Raw genomic sequence first — 24,951 nt, forward strand, 5'->3', positions numbered from 1 at the left:
TTTTTTTTTTTTTTTTTTTTTTTGGTTAGGAATGTCAATTCTGCTACTATAGGAGAAGGTCCCCCATTTGACTGTAAGCCTCACAAAGGTATAATAAGTTTTGCCTTTTTTTCCACCTCTGTACCCTGAAAAGTAAACAAAAGCAAATACAAAATCAATCGGAGAAGAGTGAATAAAGGCAAAGAAATGGGCCGGGGGCCAGGAGGCAGCAGAGGAAGCAGACAACAGACAGGAAAACCTGAGCACAACTGGGGACACAAAGGAAGAGGGAAAGTAAAGTGAAAGAGGCTGGAGGGGGTGGGAGAGCAGGACCTGAGCCACCTGAGTGTGAGAAAGCAAGGCCCAGAGACCAGCAAGAGGGCAGCAGGGGAGAAGGGAGTGAGGTGGGTAAGGAAGGGGGAATAGGAGAGTGAGGGAGTCCAGAGAACAGGGGACTTTTAGGATTTTAGGTAACAGGAGAGAGGGGAGGCAAATGAACCAGGGGGAGCAAGAAAGGAGGTATAAGAGAAAATAAATGAGATACTTTGTTTGAAAGCACGTTCCCTGTGGCAGGAACTAAAGAAATATGAATTCCATTCGTTCTGATTAATTTCAAACTCTATTTCCTTAAAAATCCTAAATCATTCTGAAACAAAGTTAATTTTATAGAAAATAATAGAATCCTGTAGTGGTTAAGAGTATGGATTTGAATGCCCCTGCCACCTAGAATCTTGGAAGCCTGGGGTTAAGTTAAACACTCTGAGGATCTGGAAAAGGAAAATTGTTTGCTACCACTAAGGGTGTAGAGAATAACAAAAGCTAATGCTCATAAAGATAGCACTTCCTTCTCCTACTATAAAGCACGCTTCTAAGTGCTTTGCATATATTAATTCAATACTCACAGCAACCTTCTGAGGCATCTAGAAATTCACGCAACTTGTCTCAGGTCATATATCTCATAAGTGAAAGAGGTGGGTTTTTAACCCAAGCAGTCTGGTTTCAGAGTTAGTGCTTTTAATCACTACATAGACATCCTCTCAGGGCCAAAGATAAAGTACATAAATACACTTTGAGAATATAATTATCCTTAAAAAATAATGGATCTTATTCATGATCAAAACAGTAATTATAGTGATGATAACTAGAGAAACAAGCCTCTTCCATACTATTTCTAAACGAAAATCTGTAATAAAAAGATAAAATACGAGAAAATATGCCGGAAGTCCATTAAGACTAGTAAAAGTCCATTTTACTAATAATGGCTTCTTGAATGAGATAATTTTATTTTGGACCCCCCCCTTTGTCTTCTTTTATATAATCAAACTATTGCTAACATTCTATTCCAAATTTCCTTCAAAATTATTCTTGGGATTGTCACTTCTCCTAAGGGACCTGCGTGGGGGGAACATCACAGCTGGATTAATAAAACAAGAATTTGGAGCCAGAGAGATGAATGTCTGTGTAAGCAGACAGGAGACAACGGTTATAATGAACTTCCTTTGAATTTAAATATTTTAATTGCCCCTCAAATCCAAAGTCACTTAGAAGCCTCACTTAGAAGCCTCATTGTCATTGGCTTCTGAGTGAATATATGAATCAGGGTTAGCAGCTTGTGAGGACTGTGTCCCAGTTGGCACCAAGTGCTGGAAGAAGAGGAAGAGAAAGAGGCTTTTCTCCTCCCAGTCCTTGACTTGTGTGTTAAGTATGTCCCTTAGTCCCAGGCCACTCTGCATAACATATTGTGAGAAGGCAAGGATCACATGAGGATAGACTTTTAAACCTACAAATTTCTCCCTAAACACTGCAAATTTCTCCATAAACAAGACTCATCTATACTCACTTTTTCATTGTAGATGTCTCCAAGCATTGTACTTGCTCTCACAATATCTAGGCTTTGAAAATTGTTTCTTGCAAGTTTCACAACTTTTTCCAAGTAGTTAATTGCTTCTGTTGTCTTTCCTTGGCTGGAATAAAATAGGAAATCATTGGAATATCATCTCACTTAATGTCACAGTGAAGAAAAGGTATTTGGCGCCTTTGCTATAGAAAATGCAAGACGTTTATCAGGATAATGAGATTTAAAGTGCAAATACCAAATCAATAAATATGTGGCTTGTTTTTGTCAGAGTATACAGTGAGTTAAAACTGAAACTTTTAAATTTTCACACATTGCTGATGGAAATGTAAAATGATGCAACTGCTCTGGAAAACAATTTTGGCAGCTCCTCAGAAACTTAACATAGAGCTCCTATATGACCTAGAAATTTCACTCCAAGATATATACCCAAGAGAAACAAAAGCATATGTCAACACAAAAACTCATACCCAAATGTTTATAGCAGCATTATTCATAATAGATAAGGAATGGAAACCTAAAGTCTATCAGTCGATGAATGGTCAAACCAAATGTGGGTATTCACACAATGGGATAGTATTCCGTCTTAAAAAGGATTGAAGTAGTAATACATGTTACAACATGGATGAAACATGAAAACATGCTAAGTGAAAGAAGTCAAACATAAAAGATCACATACTGTATAATTCCATTTACATGGTATGTCCAGAATAGGCAAATTCATGAGAAAGTAGTTAGTGGTTGCTAGAGGCTGAGGAATGGGGGCAGTGAAGAGTGACTGATAATGGGTACCGGGTTTCTTTTCAGGGTCATTGAAATTAGATAGTGGTGATGGTTGCACAACTCTGTGCATATAGTAAAAAGCCACTGAACTACAGACTTTAAGAGGTCGAATTGTATGATATGTCAATTATGTCTCAATAAAGCTGTTATTTATTTTTTTTAATTTTTTTATTTCAGCGTATTATGGGGGTACAAATGTTTAGGTTACATATCTTGCCTTTGTCCCACCTGAGTCAGAGCTTCAAGATGTCCATCCCCCAGATGGTGCACACTGCACCCATTAGGTGTGAATATATCCATCCCTTCCTGTCCCCTCCCATCTGCCCGACATCCGATGAGTGTTACTACTATATGTGCACTTAAGTGTTGATTTAAAAAAAAAAAAAAACTTTAAAAAGTTTATAAAGGGTGACTTCTAGTTTATTCTTGCAAGCATCCCTCAGCAGTGAAAGCTCAGGTGTCACTAAAGTCACAAATACATGTTACATATTCTTGCAAGATGCTCAGAAAGACATAAAATTTCGAGCAGAGTGCTTGCCATATGCTAGGTATTTATATATTTTTGAATGGAGGACCGATTGAAATTTGAGAAGGGAAACACATATGCTATACACACGGGAGTTAAGCATCCAGGTAAATTGCGTGAACCTCAGTCATGTGGATGTTTGGAGTCCATGACTGTAAACTCCTGACTCCTGGATGTTTCAGTAACACCAAGAAACTTTGAGCAAACGTCCTAAAATATGCTAGTTGTTGGGAGATATGGTTCCTGTCCTTGAAGAGTTTCACTGTCAACTTCGAGAGATAAATGCATAAATTCCTACATGGGATTAACTGGGATAGGTACTATGAATTATATACAGTGCTTTGAAAGTTGGAGCGCATTCATTTGACTCTCTTCACAAGAGCAAGTCTAGTGTTTGTGGTGTAAATTTGGTCTTACAAGGCAGCCAAAAGGAATTTTGAGCCAACTGCAGTGAATGAAATGGTGATCTCAAAGATCTTATATACATTTGAAAAATTGTCACATGTACTGTGGGTGACATCTTTGAGCTGTATAAAATGTGTAGTGTGCCTATCGAGTCACAGGACGCTTGCTCTAGTCCATGTTCCTTCCTCCTCTCAAACGAGGATGCACAGCTATTGGTGCTATTCAAACGAATCCATCACGAGCTCAGAAAGCATTTTCAAAGGAGTTTATTTTAAACAGGTGTTGGCAGGATTAGGGGTATCTCCTCGCATAACCTCCCAAGATCTGGATAACATTCATTTTCATAGGTAAACTGTGGTATGTTTGTAAAAATAAGCTGGATAACTTGAAAGTCACAATGTGTTGTGGTGGATATTAGAAAGATCTAGGCTTGAATCCCAGCTCAGCTTCTTAGATGAATAACTTTGATCATATTAAAGTTATGAAGCTGAAGAGAACTTCAGTTTCGTCGTTCTTAAAACGGCCATGAATTGCTTCAAAATGAAACATTGTGTAAATGTATAGCCCGGCACACAGTAGGGATTCAATAGATGGCACTAGTGTTATTGTTATCGCTCAGTGAAATGAACAGTTATCACATTCACAGCTCTACTAGATCTTATCTACCATAAGCTGAGAGGAAAATTCAATTTAGCTAAGCAGTTTTTTGAAAACCTTTCATCATGCAATGAATTAAATACTATAATTTGAATGTATGCTCTGCAAAACAGCCAGACACATAAAATCCTGATGTCTATTTTCTAGGCGCCAGGATCAAAAAACATTTTTTGTTTACTTGATTATCAGGTACTACCAAATACATTCTTTTTTCCTTCTTTATTGCTAAAAGAATACTCTACCTATCAAAAATAGAATGGAATTTTACATTCACAAGCTGTGAATACTGCTTTTGATGGATGATTCTGCCCTTGTTTTTTCATACCAAAATTATGACTAATACTCCACAGTTAAGGGTAGGTCAATTCTCTAGAAAAATTATGAATTGTTCAGGAATTTTTCAAATACAGACATAGAGTAAAATATAATGAGTGGTTTACTAATTATTTTAATTTAAATATTTGTTTTGTGAGACAACTAAAAGGTATTGCGAGAGCTCAAGGGCATAAAATGTTAATAAAAATATAATATTTAGAATTTTGAGCAAACTTGTGGATTTTTAGGGCTAACAATGTTTTATCAGATTGTTGTTAATTTTCTGAGCTCTTTCCTGGAAAAAAATTGATGAAAAAGGAAAAAAGTGGATATTTCTTTGCATATCACTTTAAAAACTTGGGGAAAATTACAGATATTGTTATTATTTAGCTAAAACAGATTCGCTGAGGCTTATTTATGCTCATGTTCCTAAAAGCTGATATATTTTCAATGGAAGCACATTTCTGATTAGGTTTGGCCTGCTAAGTATTGGTAAATCAAAGTACACACAAATAAATAAAATAATAAGTTTAGAGAACAAAAAATACAAAATAGTATAAATAAAACTATTGCTGGGTAATTTAAGTTGTTTTTCTCCCAAAGGAGCAAAAGATCTGCAAAACATCCAAAATTATCTGGAACTTGCTCTAACAAATAATGCTAGAGAAAAAGTCTTTCTATTATAACTACATGTTTCACTCAATGAATGTACAGTTCTATAGCCAGCAAAGTTGTTAATATGGCATCTGAAATATTAATATTATATGTTGGCTAAAGGGTTTTCAAATTTAAAAGTTAAGAATATATTTAGAAGCTATTCTTCCTTTGGAAGAGGAAAAAATCAAATATTTTCTTACAGAAAGCTACAGATTATTTGTATAAGTTAGAGGACAAGGTTAAAATGTTAGACAAATATTAATTCCAGTTTTCTATATGCAGTGCACAGGTGCAAGTTGAACAGCATATTATATGGTATAATCATTAAATTCATTCAACCAGACCTTAGAGAGTTAAAAACATATATTCTGAGGAACAGGACTCCTCGGTCCAAAGAATGAGAATGAAACAGTGCAGAATATTTGTGTATCAAGGTGATTCCAGTTTCCAACTGGGAAAACAGGACTGTTAACACCCACGTCCCCTGACAACTGTCCAATTATGTATATCACACTTGGCCTACTGTTTGCAGTAGAAGTAATCAATAAAGGATGTGGTTGAGTGAACATAGATTTTGGTTGAACCAATGCATGAAAACTTAATCATTTACTCAGAGAGGAGAAATCAAATAGAGCAGAGATGAAACAGCCACTAAGGGGTTTGTTGATTGTGCCACCAAGTTTGTGGGCCGCAGATGAAAGTAATAAGGCAAATGGGATCAGTGATAGGAGAAAATGTAAAAAGCTGTTCTTAATTTCATGAATTAATAGAAATGTTTTGATGTATTTTGGGGTCATTTTTAGGAAATTTCGCATCAAAGCCTGGATGTTCCATTTTAAAGAATATATGAAAATTACTAGGGCGTGTCATTTCTCTCAAGCAAGAAGAAATTAATTTTCAGCTATAACAGAAAGGTAATTTTCACACTTGAAACTTTTTACTGATTGATTTAAAGATCTCCACTGTGGAAAGTTTTCTAGGAAATAATTTAACTCGTGTTTGCAAGAAAATTTACAATTGGTATGGAATAAACCCAGAGATGGGCTACTTGTGACTAATATATCTTGAGCACATTTTGTGCGCTTTTTCCTTTAGATTCTTTTAAATAGCCTGATTATGTTGGAAAATCGTGGCATTTCAGTAAATGCGTTTCTTCAGTAAAGGAGGCAAAAAAATATATATACCACAAAGAAAACTGAGTTTTCCCTCTCTATATTTACTCAAACTGTCTGTCAATATAATAACGATATTTAGTTGGTAATTTCTCAATTCACTTTCTTTCTGTTTTATGGAGCATAATTCTGGCTTTTGGAGTAGTGTCATAGGCAATTGTTATCATTTTAGAATATCAACTCTTTTCTTCACTAGTATTTGAATTAGGGGGAAAATAACATTGTACATGTTTATTTTCTGTTATGCTGCTTAAACTCTTATGCAAGTAATATTATTCAGACTAATAGTACAAATAACAAAACCTGTTCCCTATTAAAAACTTCTTCTGTAACTCTACCACTAGGTCTGGATCTAGCATCACCAAATGGGCAACTCTGTATTACCAAATTCCCAGTCTTGAGGGAATGTGGTGTTTTTTTCAATTGAGGGCTCAGTATAAATTCTTATAACCATTTGAGAACCTTCCAGCCTTAGAGCTTATTCACCTTTCATGCATGCTCAGCTGATGGCTGCAGACACACACTTATCCCAGACATGGCTATCCTCTTCCATTTCCTTTTAAGAGATAAAATATGTTTATAGAGATAGGGCTACCATTAGTGAAACTTGTGCAATTGCACAGGTTAGGAAAAAGAGATTTAGAGATGATGCTAAGCTTCATATGCAACTTGATTTATTTCTCAGCTGCCACCACCATAATTTCCTCTGTTTGGGCCGTGCTCCATTTCCTGCATGTTGCTGCTAACCTGAAAAGAACAGTTTAGGACTGTGAAAGGGATAATGCATATATATATGTGTGTTTGTGCGTGTGTGAGTGTGCACATGCATGTTATTGAAGAACATCAAGCCCTTCAAGCAAAATTTTCTAAAAATGACCACAAAATTTATATCAAAACATTTATACTATTTATGGACTGGATTTAATAAAGCTTCTCAGATATCCAGAGTGCTTTTGTCTACCTGCATAGAATTTTAAATTTTTTTTTTTTTTTTTTGAGACAGAGTCTCACTCTGTTGCCCTGGCTAGAGTGAGTGCTGTGGCGTCATCCTAGCTCACAGCAACCTCACACTCCTGGGCTCAAGCGATCCTCCTGCCTCAGCCTCCTGAGTAGCTGGGACTACAGGCGTGTGCCACCATGCCCAGCTAATTCTTTCTATATATTTTTAGTTGTACGATTAATTTCTTCCTATTTTTAGTAGAGACGAGGTCTCGCTCTTGCTCAGGCTGGTCTCGAACTCCCGAGCTCAAACAATCCTCCCGCCTCGGCCTCCCAGAGTGCTAGGATTACAGGCGTGAGCCACCGCGCCCAGCCTCCTGCATAGAATTTTAGGTTTTGAAACATCTGCCTGCTAATAGGTTGTACTCGGATTATTTTGCACAGATGTTGAAAGAATATGCTGAGGCTTACAATCCCCTGAGTGCTCCTCTGTTACCACCAACAGTGCTGAAAAATGGCAGATTTGGATTGGAAAGCTTGTCGTGGCCTTGGGACACTTTGTCCCTATGACCTCGGAAAAAGTATCTCTGTACTCTCTCGTGCACTGTATAACATTATAAAAATAAGAATCCATGTCTACCATACAAATCACTGATACCTTTATCGTACTTCAGTAAGTGGAAATTCTTATAAGTGGAATTAATTTCTTTTGGTATAAAAGTGCAATGGGAATAAATCTTCTTGCTCCATTATATGTTTGCCCTAAGGAAAGTTGCTAGGCTACAGAGAATGTTGGAACCAACTTGTCCCCATTCCTACCCAAAACAAACTCAACTTCATGATATATCAAATATAGATGTATCCTCTCCGACTCCTAAACCCCAAATAAAATACTTAAGTAGCCAAATTAAAATGTTAGATTGCCTGTTATTGCCAAAACTTATCACGTAACTATTCAACCCTCCACTAAGCTTTAACTGTACAGACAAGGAATACAAATCCTAGAGTGGCAGCTAAAATATTCTAGATGAGACACAAGGTGAACAGGTGAGAATTATTTGAAGACAACTTCATGTCTCCAGAAGTTTCGGAAAAAATTACAAAGACCATCAGTAATCAAAGGGGCATTCCAATACTTGTCCTGTACATAGTAACTGCTCAGTAAAAGTTCATAAATTTTTTTTTGCTTGGGTTTTATTTCTTTAGTCATGTTGAGACATGATAGAAATGTGATACATTTATATAACTGTGCAAGATTAGGTCAGGTTTGTTACTACAATGCAAGGCAAAGAATCCAACCATTTTCTACTCATTTGAGGCAGCAATAACAGCAAAGTCAAGTAATTTACTAATCAAAATGAACTGGAAAAAAGAGATTAGGGTTGGTTTGTTCCAAATAGACATTAAATTGAATTCTTACCAATCTCATTTTGTATTCAATCATCCGCTTCTTCCAGGTTGTTATACGGAAAGTGAATGTTTTAAGGGATAGATGGGTTGGTTTTCCATGGACTAGTTACCAATCTTTATTTGGAGAGACCACAACACTCACAGGTTGCTTGCCTTGCCCATGGCTGGCCCTATCTTTCTTGAGTAAATGTCCATACTCTGCTTATAAATATGTCTGTAATCCTAAACCATTTATCCAGTGATGACTGGATTTTATTTGGTATTTTGTAGGGTACTTTTCATTTCATTGGTATTGGTATTGTAAACAATGATTATTATATTAGCAATGGTGGTTATACAATGATGATTTCAATTTCAGTTTACCAGGTATTTAATGTTTCAAATTCCTTTCAAATAACAATTTTACCTTGTAAAATACCACCTTGTATGTGTGTACAACTGAAACACAAATGAGAAGAAATTAGAACTTAACACAATCTATATCTGTTACTACTACTACCAACACCACTACTACTACTATTAGTAAAAAGCTATATTTTGGATATAAGAAAACATACCAAAAAACAAGGCTTTAACTCTGATAACTTTTGTTGTTTTTCTATCTTGGATTAAGTCATAATACTTAAGTATATAAGGTAATGATTAAATGGAGTACATAATGATCACAATACAATGAGTGAAGGGCAAATCATATCTCTTCCATAGAAAAATATGTATCAGAAGTTGTTCATATGTTTTAAATTTTCTGTTTCAAATGAAATATTGGGAATATTGGTTTTGCACTCAACTGTTTATCCAGATAGGCTCGAAGGAGAGATGTCTTAATGGAAAAAGCATGATTGATGCATAAATGGAAACTTTCCTCCAAGAAGAGATCTGGAAAGGTTATGGTGAGCCACAGTCACTGAAGCGTACTACATATTTCTGTGCTCTTTGCTTTCTTAACCTGTGAGATGTGACCTGATTTTTTTCTCTTTTATTCAAGGTCATCACTAAACTTACAGAAAACCAAGAAGAAAATATAAAGGAGGGATAGACAAAGAAGAGTTTAGATGCATATTTTAAAATACCACATTGGTCTAAAATAACTTACGATGAAAGGGTCACTTAAGAAGGGCACTGCTTAAAATTTAAGCAGGCAAGTAATGGAAAGCGACAGACCTCAAACAATTTAAGTCTTTCACAGTTGAGTGAATTCACAGTGACAGCAAGACGAGGATGTGCTAACTTACCTCTGTAGGACCTTGGCTATTGCTTCATAGGCTCTCCCCAGGCTGAGATCATCATCCTGGTCTGTAGAGATTTTACTGTAAGTGTTAAGGACCTATCAGGAAGAGAAATACATATTGAACATACAGCGTGGCCAGATACACGGATCTTTCATTTCATAACAGAGAAGATTAAAATTAATAGTTATTTTAATGTCTCTATAAAAAATTTTGGTTTATTAAAAATTCATGGTGGTTTGGTTTATCTTTATCTGTAGGATAACTTGTTTCATGGCAATCTCTTTAAGCCATGAGAGTGAGGTCTTACTTTTGTAAAAATAATTCTTTTCCTGCACAACCCCAAATCTTCCAATTTATCTAACTTAGGTGTGAATAAATAATTGAATGGTTTACATTATTTTAAAATATGGGACTATTATCTAAGGTAATATCAGACAAATTATAATATTCTACTATGGTAGCTTAAACATCACTTTTCTTTCTATAAATAGCTGTTTGGAAAGCATGAATTTAGGTGCCAGATAATTTCTAAATCTATCATTTTATTAGATGCATATCTCACAGTTTGTACATGTATACAGTATATACTAAAATATTTCTTACAAATGTACTTCATTACCAACAATCTCTTCAATAATCAAAAGATTATAGTTGCCACAGCCAAACATATGATCTTAATTTAATTTAACACTGACATCATCAGAATGGTATATTTTTCCCTTTTCCTTCCCCCGCCCCCGCCCCGCTTTCAATGGCCAGAAGGAGAAAAATACACAAATCAAAATCCCCGTTCTTTCTTTTTCCTTCACTGTTACTTGACCCAACCTATTACACACATGAGGACACAGGAAATCTCCAAAGACCTCTATGGAAATCCTTTTTGCACATTTTCTAAGAAAGAATTAGTGAAAGTCATTTGATGACATTTGGGAGAGAGATTCCATATGAGAGGGACATAAGTATACCTTGTATGCTACTGCCTGAATTAGAAGGCCTAGAAGGTCTAAGTATTAGAGGCAGGGTTGACATTTTGGCTTTACTTTCTAAAGTTAATATTTGGGAAATAATTTCAATGAGGCTGTTGTGATACCTCATAAAATTTGGGTTTTATGTGGTTTGCAAGAAACTGCTTGACACAATACTGATGTTAAAACTTATGGATATATATATTGACCCAGGGTTTTAATTCCTGCTAAATCTGCCAAGTTCAAAATTTTGTTTCTTGTTTTCTTGTACTTTAAAAAATTAATTTATTTTAAATTGACAAATAATAACATATGCATCACTTCACCAACTTAACCATTTTTTTTGTGGTGAGAACATTAAAAATTTATTCTTTTAGCAATTTTGAAATATATAATACATTATTTTAACCTCGATTCTTATTTTTGAGCCCTTAATAAGCCTTATATAAACCTGAGATTATTCTTTTAAGTCTGCCTTGCACAATAGACAAGACTTAGATTTCCTCTGATATGACTTGACGTAGACCTTGCCGAGTTAAGGGACAGAACTTCTGAATGTCATGAATTTGTAAAAGACCCTTTTGAATCCAAATATTAAGATATTCAGGAAGAGACTTTCTAGCATCTTTTTTTGGTCCCTATATTTTTATATGACATTCTAGAATATTAAAGATTAAATAGTATTCTATTTTTGTGCCCAAATAATTCACTTGTTTGTTCAGCAAATACTGTTACTGTGTCCCAGGTGCTGTGTTAGACAACAGGAAATCTTACATAGAGGAGAATACACTTGCAACCCTGAAGGCATTCATAGTCCAGTGGTACAGACTTTGGATGATGCAACTGTGTGAACTGGCAATGACTGAAGACAGGGCTCACACTGTGCTTATACTACACCGTTCTCCCATGTCCCTGGGAGCCCTGAAGCACATGGTAACATCCAGAGATGCCCAATTTTATCTGAGAGGAGTGACTCTTTAGCCCATGGATAGCAGGGTGGGTGCCTAAGAAATTACAGGTAGATCCTTCAGTGTTGATGGCTCCTATCCCACATCAGTGTGCCGTGCTTCTAGGGAGCAGTATAGACAAAAATCAGCTCAGTCTGGGCTCTCAGATTTGGCCCTAGACTTGATCCCATAGTAGGTTGCCTCATGGAGACAGATGCAGTCTACTGAAAGGAACACTAACCTTAGAAAAAGAACACTTGGATTCATGTCCTAGCTCTTCCACCAACATATTTGAGCCAGGAAAGCTCCTTGAGTTTAATTTCCTCAGAAGTTAAAAAGAAAACCTACTTCTGAGAGTTGTTGTGAAGTTATTCTGAGATAGTATAAAGTGCTATGTAAACCTTAGGACAAGAATTCTTTGGGAATCTGTTAACCAGCTACCAGCGAACAGCTCTTGGTGGGGAGTTTACCCCTCAAAGAAAGACAACTCATCTTATTTGTGGCTTGAGAGAGTTTGGGTATTTCCTTAAACAATTTACATAAAAACAGGATATATAAAGGCAATAGGTCATTATTGCCAAACAGGGAAACAGTTAATCCCACAAAATCCATATTGAGGACCTTACAGAGGAGCTGCTCTAAGTCAAAGACAGAGGCTCTGCTCCCAGGAACGTAAGCTGTAGCGGGAGAGAAGGGTACATAAGGTGAAATCGTAAGGAGACTGACAACAATGCAAAACCTAGCAGATGGTGAATTGTGCAGTTCAAACCGGAGGAAGCAGGAAGGTCTTCATTAAAATTAAAAAACAAAATGAGTGGAAAAATAGCATAAGATTGTGAATTCTGTAAATGACAAAGATGTTTCATACTAATTTATGATAAGCTACCTAACCTGCTTTTTAAGTAGGTAAAGTACAATCTACAAATTATTAATAATAAATATTGATCAACTTGAATCATTAGACAAATAGTGAATTTTTTTTTTTTTTTACAAAGAATACTTCAAATAAGAAAATACAGTGTGGCTACCTGAGGCATCCACTGAACTTTATTGACTATCCCTGTGGTGTGCAATATGTTAGAAACAAATCCAAGGTCTGGATGGTTAAAATCTATCACTGCAAATCAAAGACAGGCAAGACTAAAGAAATCCCAGGTGCAAAATATTTTTATGAATTGAAAACATGTATCTTTAAAGTTTATGGGCAATTAACTTAATCAATCTTTGTCCAAAGTCAGGGGAAAACATTGATTTAGTATGCTACTATGTAAATTTCAGCGGACACCAAACTGTACATAACAATACGGTTACTGAAGTTGGAAAAGTCAGGTCATAGGCCTAATAAATATTGAGCGCTACATGACCACTTGATTCAATTGCTCCAATAATTTCAAAAAACATTTTCAAATAAAACCCAAGTTCCTAAAAGGAAATAATTGCTATTGGTCACTCAAAAACAAAACTAGGAGAATATTTAGCATAAAAAATAAGAGTGTACTAAAAATAATGCTGGAGATACACTACAAAGTTTTTAAAGAATTGTTTGCTGTAAAATCAGCAATTCCTTAGGGGAACATTGGATTTAAGTCAAAGATTGTCAACTGTCAAAAATATTAATAGACTATCCATCTATTTCTCCGAAAGGAAGTAGCAAAATATGCTTGGTCTTCTCAGAAGATTAAGAATTAAAAATTTATAGGAATAAATTTTGGGCCTGAGCTTTGGCAACTTTAAGAAGACACATAGGAAGATATTATTAGATCTAACAGTATCGAGCACTTAATTGTTTTCTTTCCTTTCCATGCTTTAGACTTCTAGTTGAGGGTACCTTAAACAGAAGAAAATGAACTACAGTTGGCCTTTGAACAACACAGGTTTTAACTGTGCAGATCCGCTTACAGGTAGATTGAAAATACAGTATTTGCAGGGCTGGAAACCTGTGTATAGGGAGAGCTGAATTTTTGTATTAATATAAACCGGTTCTGCAGGGCCAATTGCTTGTGGGACTTGAGTACCTGCGGATAATCCGTGGGTGGTTCTGGAACAAATCCGCCACTTGTACAGAGAGACGACTGTTGACTGTCGTGGTATTTATCTCCTTCCTGCCTTCCTCTATTTTACTCTTTCTTACCTCACTGCAATTCCTCTCTTATATGCCCTTTATTTTAGATTACATTAAAACAGAAAAAGTTCTGTCAACTATGGCCATTATGGTCCTACTTCTACAATCAAAACTTAATTTAGACCACTATGACAACTACCACTTCAGACCTAACTTTTCCAAATTAGATGGAACTGTCTCCCCTACTCCTTTGCCCAGCTAGCCCTTATAGTAAAACATTGTCTTGGTTCATTTATTTAAAAAAATTTGAAAGATAATTGTAGAGTTACATGTAGTTGTAGGAAATAATACAGAAAGATCCCATATATCCTTCATCCGGTTTTTCCCAATGATGACTTCTTGCGTAATTATAGTACAATATCACAACCAGGGTATTGACATTGATAAAATCCACTGGCCTTACAAGTACCGTATGCTAACCAAATCAGTTCTAGGTTTTGATAGTACATTAGGGAAATTTTAGTTGATAATAATTCATTGTATATTTCAATATAGCTAAAAGAGAAGAATTGTAAAGTTCCCAACACAAAGAAAAAATTGTTTGAGGTGATGGATATCCCAGTTACTCTGATTTGATCGGTACACATTGTATTACAGGTATCAAAATATCACATGTACTTCCTAAATATGTACAACTATTACATATCAATAAAAAATTAAAGAAATAATCCACAAATCCTTTTTCAGATTTCATCAGTTTTACATACATTCACATGTGTGATTTAAGTTTTATGCTTTTTATCACATGGACATATTCAGGGAGCCACCACCACCATCAAGACACAGAAAAATTCCATCACTACAAGAATCCCTCATGAACCCCTTCTCCCAGTTCATCTTTTTTGTTTGCTACTTGGAAGAGTAAGAATCGAACGATAAAGGAAAATATCTTTTTCCTCTTTTCTTTGGGTGAAAGGTCTTTCTTGAAAAAATTCCGAAATAACTTGGCACCTGTCTTCCACCCTTTCAGTACACCTCCCTCAGCTTGGGTGTTTGTATTTCCCAAAGTCAATTTCCTCAGCTAAGTGATAGAAGAAAAGTAGTAGATTAAACTAATTCATACTTAAATGTGAATGACTCAAGGATATCTAACTCTGCCACAGGAAGCTGCAGTTTCAAAAAGAAAACGTTTGTTAGCCCCAATCCATTTCTTCTGGGTGGCGTTTTACACAGTTTTACAAAGGGCAATGAAGTAATTCAGAGAGGGTGTGGTGGGATAATTTGGGAGCAAAGGTTATTAAAAAAAGGCTTGTTTTGAAATCCTACCTTTGATATGATCTCTTAATCAGGTACTGGTTTTTATCTTTTTTGTCTTTTTTTTTTTGGTCTATTTCTGTATCTTCAGGTTTCCTAGAAGCTCCACATGCTTTTGCACAATGTACCTCAGCATGGAAGAGATGGCAGAAGGGAAGTGGGAATGCACAGCAGCAGACGTGATACTTGAAAAGGTAACTGCGTGCTGTTTCCATTCCCTCTTGCTATCATTTTCTTCACAATGCCCAGCCTTCAGAACCAATGTATTACGCAAAGAACTCTTCCAGTACATTCCATTAGATGTGACTGATAGATACAAAATGATATCCCTGCTTCTAAAGCCCCTATCATCTAAGGGAGTAAGACATACAGACATTGAAATTATATAGTGCTGGCCAGGCGCGGTGGCTCACGCCTGTAATCCTAGCACTCTGGGAGGCCGAGGCGGGTGGATCGCTCAAGGTCAGGAGTTCGAGACCAGCCTGAGCAAGAGCGAGACCCCTTCTCTATTAAAAATAGAAAGAAATTATTTGGACAACTAAAAATATATATAGAAAAAATTAGCTGGGCATGGTGGCGCATGTCTGTAGTCCCAGCTACTCAGGAGGCTGAGGCAGAAGGATTGCTTGAGCCCAGGAGTGTGAGTTTGCTGTGAGCTAGGCTGACGCCATAGCACTCACACAAGCCAGGGCAACAGAGTGAGACTCTGTCTCACAAAAAAAAAAAAAAAAGAAATTATATAGTGCTGTAAGTCTGTGTAAAGGGCTAAAAATTTAGGCCAAAGACATTAATTCATTACACAAATACTGCATGTCTTTTATGGGCAAAGCCTTATTCTAGGCGCTAGGAATACAGCAGCCAATAATACGAAATCCCTGGCCTTGTGCAGCCTGCATTGTATGTGGGCAATGGGGAGATGATGTGTAATGAAATAAATAACCAAATAAATTTCAGACAGTCATGAGGACTATGAAAAAAACACAACCTGGAAAGGATTTATATAAGAAGAGAAACTCAATCTGCATTTCAGAGGAATAATAGGAATTGGGTCAGCAGTGAGAGGGGCATTTTGAGCAAAAGTTTGGACGTCAGAATCAATGATACAATAAGAAAAAAAAAAAAACACTTTACAGAATACATAGACACAACAATGTCCAACAGAGAAGTTTGCTTTAAAGTTCATTCATAAAATGTTTTTTGTCTAGTAATATGGACTAAGTAATCACAGTTTTAATTAATAATATTAAGGGACAAACTTTCATTCCTCTTTTCTATATGCACATAAAAGTAATCCTTTGCAGGGATTTTTTTTTTTTAATTCAAGGTTTTTGTCTTTCTACTTTCTAGGCAGCCCAATGTGTTTGGTTAAATATGTCCAATCGAAATGGTGCAGTTGGCTGCTTCGTTTCCCATTATTCCAAGTTTTCAAAATTTTCTGCAGAGTTGTTCCCATGTCTAGAGAAAGGAGAGGAAGTATTTTTCTTTCTCCCTCTGGCATAGCACTGAGTACTCACAGCTCAAACTAACACTACCAGATCACACAGGTCAGTGACATGAAGTTTAGATGGGCCTCCGTGCTCTGGTTGCCAACCCTAACTACTATTGTTTCTGTAGGAAAATAACCCATAGAAACCACCAAATAAAATACGTTCTAGAACCTAGCCTATTTGAGATGGAAACTTTGTAATTTTGCAAAAATGTCAATGAATGCTAATCCTTTGTTTCCTTCACATTAGTTTCTCTATATACATTCTTCTCTCCAATTGCTATACTCTCCCCACTGCCCTTTCTTCTTGAGTTAATTCAGTATTTGAATCAGGAAGGACTCCTACTCGGAGGACACAGACCAGGCTTTGGAGGGACCCTATGGCATAATTAATCAAATCTCCCTCTGGGTGTTCAAATTTTCTCCAAACATCATAGGCTTTTGAGTCTGGCAGGTCTAATACTGAGCTGAGTAACATATGTCAAGTGTCTTAATCTCTCTGAACTTGTTTCTTTGCATATAAATGGAAATGAATAAAGCACACCTTAAGGAATGGTATAAGGTTCCAAAAAGATGAGATATTTAAAAGTACTTACTACGGATTTGAATGAAACAACAGCTTAGTATTCCCTAATACTTATCTAACCTAGCGTTTCTCAAATGGGGGTTATTTTGCCCTTGTCAGATGATATTTGGCAATGTCTGGATACATTTTAGGTTGTCATAATTTGTCATGGGGGTGCTACTAGCATCTAGCAGGTCAAGGCCAGAGATGCTGCTAAACACGCTGTACTGCACACCACAGCCCCCTATAATAAGGAATCATCCAGCCCAAAATGTGAATATTGCCAATGTTGAGGAGCCCTGATCTAGCCTTCGCTTGAGTAGTTTTCATGATTGGAAACTATTCCCTTGGGAGGCTAGCCACTCAATCACTGGAGAGTTACCTGAGAAAACTATTGGTTCGGTTGAGGCAAAACCTGTACCTCCGACCTGCTGGCCAAAGCTGTGCTTTGTGAGACAACAAGTCCATCCCTCTTCATGTGACAGTCTTTACAATATTGAAAGGTGGCTCTTTTCCCTCCCCCAAACCCCAAATTTATAGAGAGTCATGCAGGATGTTATGAAATAAATGAGAATGAAACCCCTGCAGTTTAGCCACGTTTTAATGCTTTATTTCTAGTTTTGTCTACAAGTCTAAAAGTACTAGAAGAGTTTAAGCAAACCTACCTAGTCCAAAACTTGTCTGTAAAACCATAAAGGACATTCAACAGATTTGTCTGTAAACAAGAAGTTATGAGTCCATTGCCCAGGGTGCATTTTTTACCTCTTTCTTCCTTGCCCACAATAAAAAGGTGGCATAACTGACATTTTGTTATACATCCCTTACACGAACCCCAAATCGTGCCATTGTATAACAAAAGTTTAGCACTGCTCTCAACGCAGTGCATTACCTTTGAGGGAAAAAAGGGTGATGATACAGATTTATACATGTGCAATAAGAAATACAGAAATAAAAAATCAAGTTTGCCATCTTGAGCATGAAATCATTGTCAAATCTTATTGGAAATACATTTATTCTGATTTCTGGCAATCTAAACCCCTTTAGCCATTTCACAGTTGGTGAGCAGAGAGGATGTTTCTGCCTCATTTACAGTGTCTGAACAAGATTCAGACAATCAACTGCAACATTAGTCAAAGAAATCAGTGGCTAATGATTTCTGACAAGCACTGCAGTAACAGGCTGAGGACCAGACTGGGCAGCAACAGCATTCAGGGGTATTTTCCTGAAGCCAGCAATAGGCACTGGTGGAAGATGATAAACATGAAGGCAAACAGAGCTAGTCTCATGTCACATAAAGGCTTTTACACATTTATGAAAAGGCATAGTATCTGACATGCAATAAATACAGTAATTCTTTTTGACAAATATGTTATCTTGAATGGACACTGAGGACAATCAGGTGTGCAGCTTTGTAAACTATAATACACAAAAGGAGTTAAATCTTTTGCATTCTGCAGAAACTATATTCTTCAGGTGAGAATAGTCTGGCTTTACTATTATTCATATTGATCATTCGGAGTACTCTTTCTTCCTGAAATCCATTACTCATCATTTAGAGTATCTGCCACACCTTGACTGTTACATTGCCCAACACCTGAAGTGGAGGCTGTCTGGTCTAGGAAGGAAGACTGAGTGTTACAAGGCATGAGTTCTAGCTTCTCTTTTGCCATGAGCTTGTTGTGTGACTTCGGGCAAGTTACTTGGTTACCTTGTGCTTCAGTTTACAAATCTGCAGGATGATGGGGTTGGATCAAATGGTCTATAATTCTCCCTTCCAAAAGTATGATTTGGATTTTAGGGCTCTACATGGATATATTTAATAATTTAACACATGCCCTAACTGTTTTCAATAATTTATCTTTGGCTTCAAAATCCCCAACCAATTTAGTTTATGTTTCTTTAAACTTTTTTTTTAAAAAACAAAGAGATGAATCATCTCATTCAATTTACATTTTATTTTCATATTTTTCCTCATTTGATAAATCTTGCATGCTCTTAAAGAACTGCTTTTTAAAATGTCCCCACATTGGGATAGATCATAGTAAGGAAAGCTGAATTTACAATGCACTTTGTTTAATATTAAATGACAATTAAATGCAATGATCAGTGCTCTACCAAAATAGCAAATTTTTGTTTTACAGTCAGAAATTTTTAAGAATTTGATGAAAATTCAAGGTTACCCTTAAATTTCATAGTCTGAATTAGAATTGTTAATGAATCTTTCACATGCTAAGAGTTTACATTGTATTTTCAAAAGCTATCAGGATAGAAATATGTCAGAAAATTTCCAAGAATCTTTTCTCACCTAAAACTCTCTCTCTACACATCCAATATATAGATGACTCTTAAACCTCAAAATAATGAGACAGCATTTCACATACATATAGACATAAAAGTTTTCCTCAATAGTAAATTGGGATATGTTACTCAAAACCGCCATTTCCTAAATTGGTCATTATAGTTTTGTACTATGTTAATGAGAGACATATTCACAAAGAATATTTATCCTAATCCTTAACTGTTACTATATTATAAATCAGAAAGCATGGATATGTTTATCCTGCACAGTTCAATCATAGGGTGTGTTATATTTACAGCTCCTTGAAAAGAAAGATTTCCTAGCCCTTACCCTCTGCTAAAGGAATCTACTGAAGATTTTGTTTTACATTTTGCTGGAAAGTCCTCGACCGAAAGGTAGTCGTTGTATAGGCAGTACAGCAATCTATGACGTGGTCTGATGTAAAAAGTTTTAGTCAGTGGAAGATTACAGTGGTTAGTTAGTTCAATCATGTCTTCTTAGGAAATTCAGACCAGTTGAGCAGTTAGTAATGGCAGAGGTGAGAGTGTCCTCCAACACAAAGGAACACCAAGAGATGAACCGAGTTGAGTCGAGTCAATAGGTTGAATCAGCTGACGGTTGCTGCTGAGGGGCTGACAAGAAAACTCAGCCCCTCAACCTCCAGGGGTTTTCTAGTTCCCAAGAATCTTTTGGTCTTTGTGAGGCCCAATTGTCTGCTATTCCTGGGGGTTCATAGGATAACGTTCTCTCTCAGGGCCACAGGAATCTTGACAATCAACTCCCCTACTTGAGGTAATCCAAGTTAATCTCTTTCTTGAAACTGAAGAGTAAAACTGAGAAGTACTGAGAGATAAAATGTCTCTCTGGAGCTAAAGAGAAATATGCCAGTAGGCACAGTTTATATATAATGATCAGAGATTTCCTTGTCAGAAAAGATGTGAGAGGAAACAAGATTTTTGTGTATTTTTTTTTTAACTAAGAAATTCTCAAACTCCACTTGATTATGTTTCTGTGAGAATGAAAAGTGAGTGAGACAAATAATTCTATTATACCTGTGGTAACATTATCAATAATATCAGTTCTCTTTTCTCTGTTATTTATGGAAATTAAAGCAGAATTGAATGGAGTGCCAGTCACATCTAATTTAACCAAACATGTATTGTCACTCACTTGGCTAATGCAGAAACATCAATATATGTAACTTGCTGCAACATGCAGGACTCTGGGAACCTCACTCCAGCCGTTCACTGTCAGGAATGAGCTCAGCTCTCTCTGCCTCCAGGCCCTTGGTACCTGCAGGTCCCTCTGCCTGTGTTGTTTTTCTTCATTTCACTCCCAATTCTTCTACTCTTTTAGTACTTGTACACACACACACACACACACACACACACACACACACACACACACATCACTTCTTTGAATGCCTTCATCTGTCTAGAAGTCCAGTGCAGTATCCATTGTGCCACAGAGCCAGGTCACACCAAGTCTTCATGCTATTCTAGCACTTAGCACATTGTCACACCTATCTACTTATTATCTGTCTCTCTCCAGTTAGATCACAAGTGTCCTGAGGACAGGACCATATCTGTTTTGGTCTCCATTGTACCCCTACCTCCTAGTCTTATGTTAGTTTTGAATATTGTTGAATGAATAGGGTAGAGCCCTTGGAAAAGTCCTCCTAGTGAAGTACCCACAGTAGAAACATTAATGTGGACATAATGAGCTGTTGTATGAATTGACTTCTGCACTCCATCTGACCCAGTAAAAGGAAAAATACAACACTTTATAACTATGGCGAATGGAAACTATGTGAAAATTTTCAGTTAACAGTCAGTCCGGGAGAGTTTAAGTATCGGCAAACTTAAGTATGCAGTAACTAACGTATGAACCAGATTCACAGAGGAGGACTTAAATGAAACTTCAAAATGACACAAGAACTCCCATCTGAGGGTATATCTGAGGGTATGTTTGTTTTGTCTAGCCATGTTCTCAAACAAATAAACATTTTTTCCATTACAAGCCCAAGTGGCCATTATGCTAAGTGAGGACAGGTGGATCAGAGACTGAACTACATTAGAATAGTCATGGTGTCTTGTGGAAGGATTCTTCCTGTTTGTGGAGGGAATATAAAACATATTTTCTCTTCTTTATAGCCTAGAATAATGAGAAACAAATACAGTTTCCATCTTTGTAGGTAACAGCGTGAGGCAGAGAGGTAATCTGTGAGAAGTGACCAGCACGGTGACAAACAATGTTCCTCGACTTCCCCCAGTGGCCACTTAACCTTCTTCCATTTGGCCACCTGGAACAAGATGGGTTCTGTCTCCTCAGGAAAGGATCAGCAGCATTCGATATTCGTGAGTGACTATCTAGAAGTTTTCATAAACACTAATGCTATGAAAATTTCTCTACTTCTGCACGAACTGATTAGCATTCGGAGATTTGTCTCTCCCCTGGTGGTGAAGCTATCATCTATTTGCAATCGCTCTTGCTAGATTTCTTTCTCATTTAAGGCAGGATGCAATAAAATTTCAATTTGGTTTTCCTTTCTAAAAAATCCATGAAAGTCTTGAAAAACATTTTGAGCATATTTTCTGTGTACAATTGGATATCCCTGCCACCTCAGGCCGTTATTCTGGTAGACTCAGTAAACCCTAATTTAGATCCATGATGTAATGCTTTCAGATCAGGCTGTGTGACATGTTTCTTTAAAATAAAACATGGTAGGAAAGTCTTCCTCCGAACGCTTTCACACAGAAGGAGCTTCGTCTGTTACCCATTCATGGTGATAGAAGAGACAAGAAAACGATTTATGAGTCATTTCCATTCTGACAGAAGCGACAATGACTAGAAATGTAATGCCTGCCAAGAGCTTTTATCAAGTGGGTTATAACAACTAGTAATAAGTGTAAATAATAAATGGCTGGGATCTTAGGGGAAACAGTGGCAACACGGAATGATTTTTGGTACTTCTGATGGGGCTCCGCGACTCTTGGAATTCCCTGGCTTCCCAGTAGAGTTCTGGCCTGACAATAAACAACAGTTTAGTACTTTATCTAATCCCAGCCAGGAGGTGAGTTCAACAGCAAGCTTTTGCAGATGTTCACATCCAATAATCTATCCATAATTGATGAAACAGGGAGGTCAGATGTAATGGCTGCTACTATTCCAGCAACAAATAAATGGTTATTGACAAAACAAGCCAGTGTGGCGCAGGGCGCTGAGCAGTGACAGGCAGGAGACGGCGCTGAGGCGCAGGCAGGGAGGACGCCACAGCTCTTCATCTTGAGGATTTTTCAGCGAGCCGCATGGCAGAAGGGCCACACTGACACAGAAGCAGATGGAGGTGACTTGTAAAGGAAAAGGGAGGTTGCTAACGTCCAAAGAAAGATGAAGACAGGCCGCCCAGGTGGAGAAGAAAATGCCGAGCGAGCCCTGGACAAGGCTGGGAAACCAGGTAAGTACAAATGCATCGACAGTTCAGAAATGCCTTTGAACGCTTGCACTGTGATCCAGATGTCTGAGCTGCTTTTCTCATGCGGCGTGTCTTCACTCATATACCTGGCTGCCAAGCCGTGCAGCCTGGGCGACTCCAACACCAAAGCGAATGCATTGGATGTGTTGATGCCCAAACCCTCCCTCCCACAGAGGCACATTCATCGATACTGAGTTTAACACTGTGGACTGTGAATACCTTGTTTCCCCCTAATGTATTTTAAAAAAAAAATCTGTCAAAATCACTTGCACAATTTTCAGAATATTTTCAGATAAACCAAAGACACAAAATTGTGAAGCTGGAAAATTTCTCAACACTGCAACTAACCTTGAAATACATGCTGCTTAGAATTAAATTTACTGTAAAGGAATGTGAGTGGAAGGCAAAGTTTTCTTTAATAATAAAAAACAAACACTGCACTTTATTTACCTCAACCTATGCAAAGAGTATAATAAGGCATTGCTTGAGTACACTTTTATTGGCTGAATAAAATTCAAGATATTTAAACATAAATAAGCAGCTGAAATCCTACACTTCCATTCCAATGCTAAAAAATAATGTTTTTATACAGTTTACTGTGTAATATTGTAAGATGAAGAATGGTAGAATGAAATGGTAGTTATTATTGCTATAGGTAGTCATAAAGAGGCTTGGGACAGCGAAGTTTTAAATATTAATATTTCTAAAATCACTTAAATCAATTTAACACTCTTTAGTTTATTTAGATGTGTGATTTATTTTATTCTTTGCAACCAATGTCTTTGATCAGCTCTGAAATAACATACGAGCAGAAAATAAAATGGCAAAACAAATTGCTGCTAGCATTCTTATAGTAAGATTTAGGTTTTATAGCATAAACTAGAAAATTACCATTATATTTGGCACTTTTAAATTACTTATCAATACTTAGACATTGAGAATTATAGAGCCCAGAAGGAACGGTAGAGCGTGTGCCACTGTAGAGTGATAGCTTGCCAGTTGCCCTGCTCCTTAGCACTACCATCCTCTGGGGCCTCTTATTTGGTCATTTAGACCCACCCCAGTTCCCGGAAACTATTCTTATTCCTGGTTTTCCACGCAGAAGCTTGGCATCATAACAGTTTGCCATGGATCATGTCCTGATTTCAACCTTTGTTAAAGTGACTGGGCTTTTGCCCTGTCCCTTGAGACCAAGCCCCAACATGCATCCCAGCCCACGGAGCTACATTGTAGGCTTGTTCTTGCTTGACTCCCTGTCTTGGTGCCTGGCAAGGTCCCTACCTTGCTGCCCTCAATATGCCTGAGTCCAAAGTCCCACCCCTGGGTCCCATCCCCTGTGGCTTGGTGCCTGCCACTTGCCAATGGCAGTCACTACCATGTATTGAGGAAAAACGACATGTATAGAGGGTTTAATATTCAAGGTGCATTTAGCCTTCACAGAGCCCTGAGATAAATATTAATATTCCCATTGGACAAATGAGAGAAAGTGCAGAGAGGATGAGCGCCTTGCTCTAGGATACACAGTGAAGTGGTGCAGGAGAAAGGACTGGAACCGGGTGTACTGGACTCTGAAGCCTGTGTTCTGAAACATGTGAAGTGCCTGTGGCTGGATCACCCTTAGCAAGATTGTGCTCAACTTGACCTTCACTTACAGCTCACTGCCTCCTGCCCCAGCTGCCAGAAGTCATCCTCCAAACACATATGGGGACATCCACTGCAGCCCAGCCTCTGACTTTCTAGATGTCGGCTTCATGCTTGCCTGGTCCCAGCTTTGCCAATTAGCAGCTGCTATCTTTTCATCACACAGCTTAATGATAATAGGTAATAATAGCCAGTACTGAGTATTTTTATGTCACTATTTCACTAAGAAAAAGAAAATGCCTTGCTTGAAAACAGCCTCCAAGGCCATCT

General features: G+C 37.3%; 1 protein-coding gene across 1 annotated transcript in view; it reads right to left on the minus strand.

The window, feature by feature from the left end:
- Positions 1 to 24,951, minus strand: part of TTC29 (tetratricopeptide repeat domain 29) — a 227,020-nt gene that overhangs the window by 91,212 nt on the left and 110,857 nt on the right. The window contains exons 9-10 of the mRNA XM_012660038.1: positions 9,931 to 10,022; positions 1,820 to 1,943 (exon numbers count right to left, since the gene is read on the minus strand). Of these exons, the coding sequence (XP_012515492.1) occupies positions 1,820 to 1,943; positions 9,931 to 10,022 (216 nt within the window). The remainder of the gene's footprint in view (positions 1 to 1,819; positions 1,944 to 9,930; positions 10,023 to 24,951) is intronic.

Source organism: Propithecus coquereli, unplaced genomic scaffold (assembly GCF_000956105.1).
Source record: "Propithecus coquereli isolate 6110/MARCELLA unplaced genomic scaffold, Pcoq_1.0 Scaffold65, whole genome shotgun sequence".
Classification (NCBI taxonomy): Eukaryota; Metazoa; Chordata; class Mammalia; order Primates; family Indriidae; genus Propithecus; species Propithecus coquereli.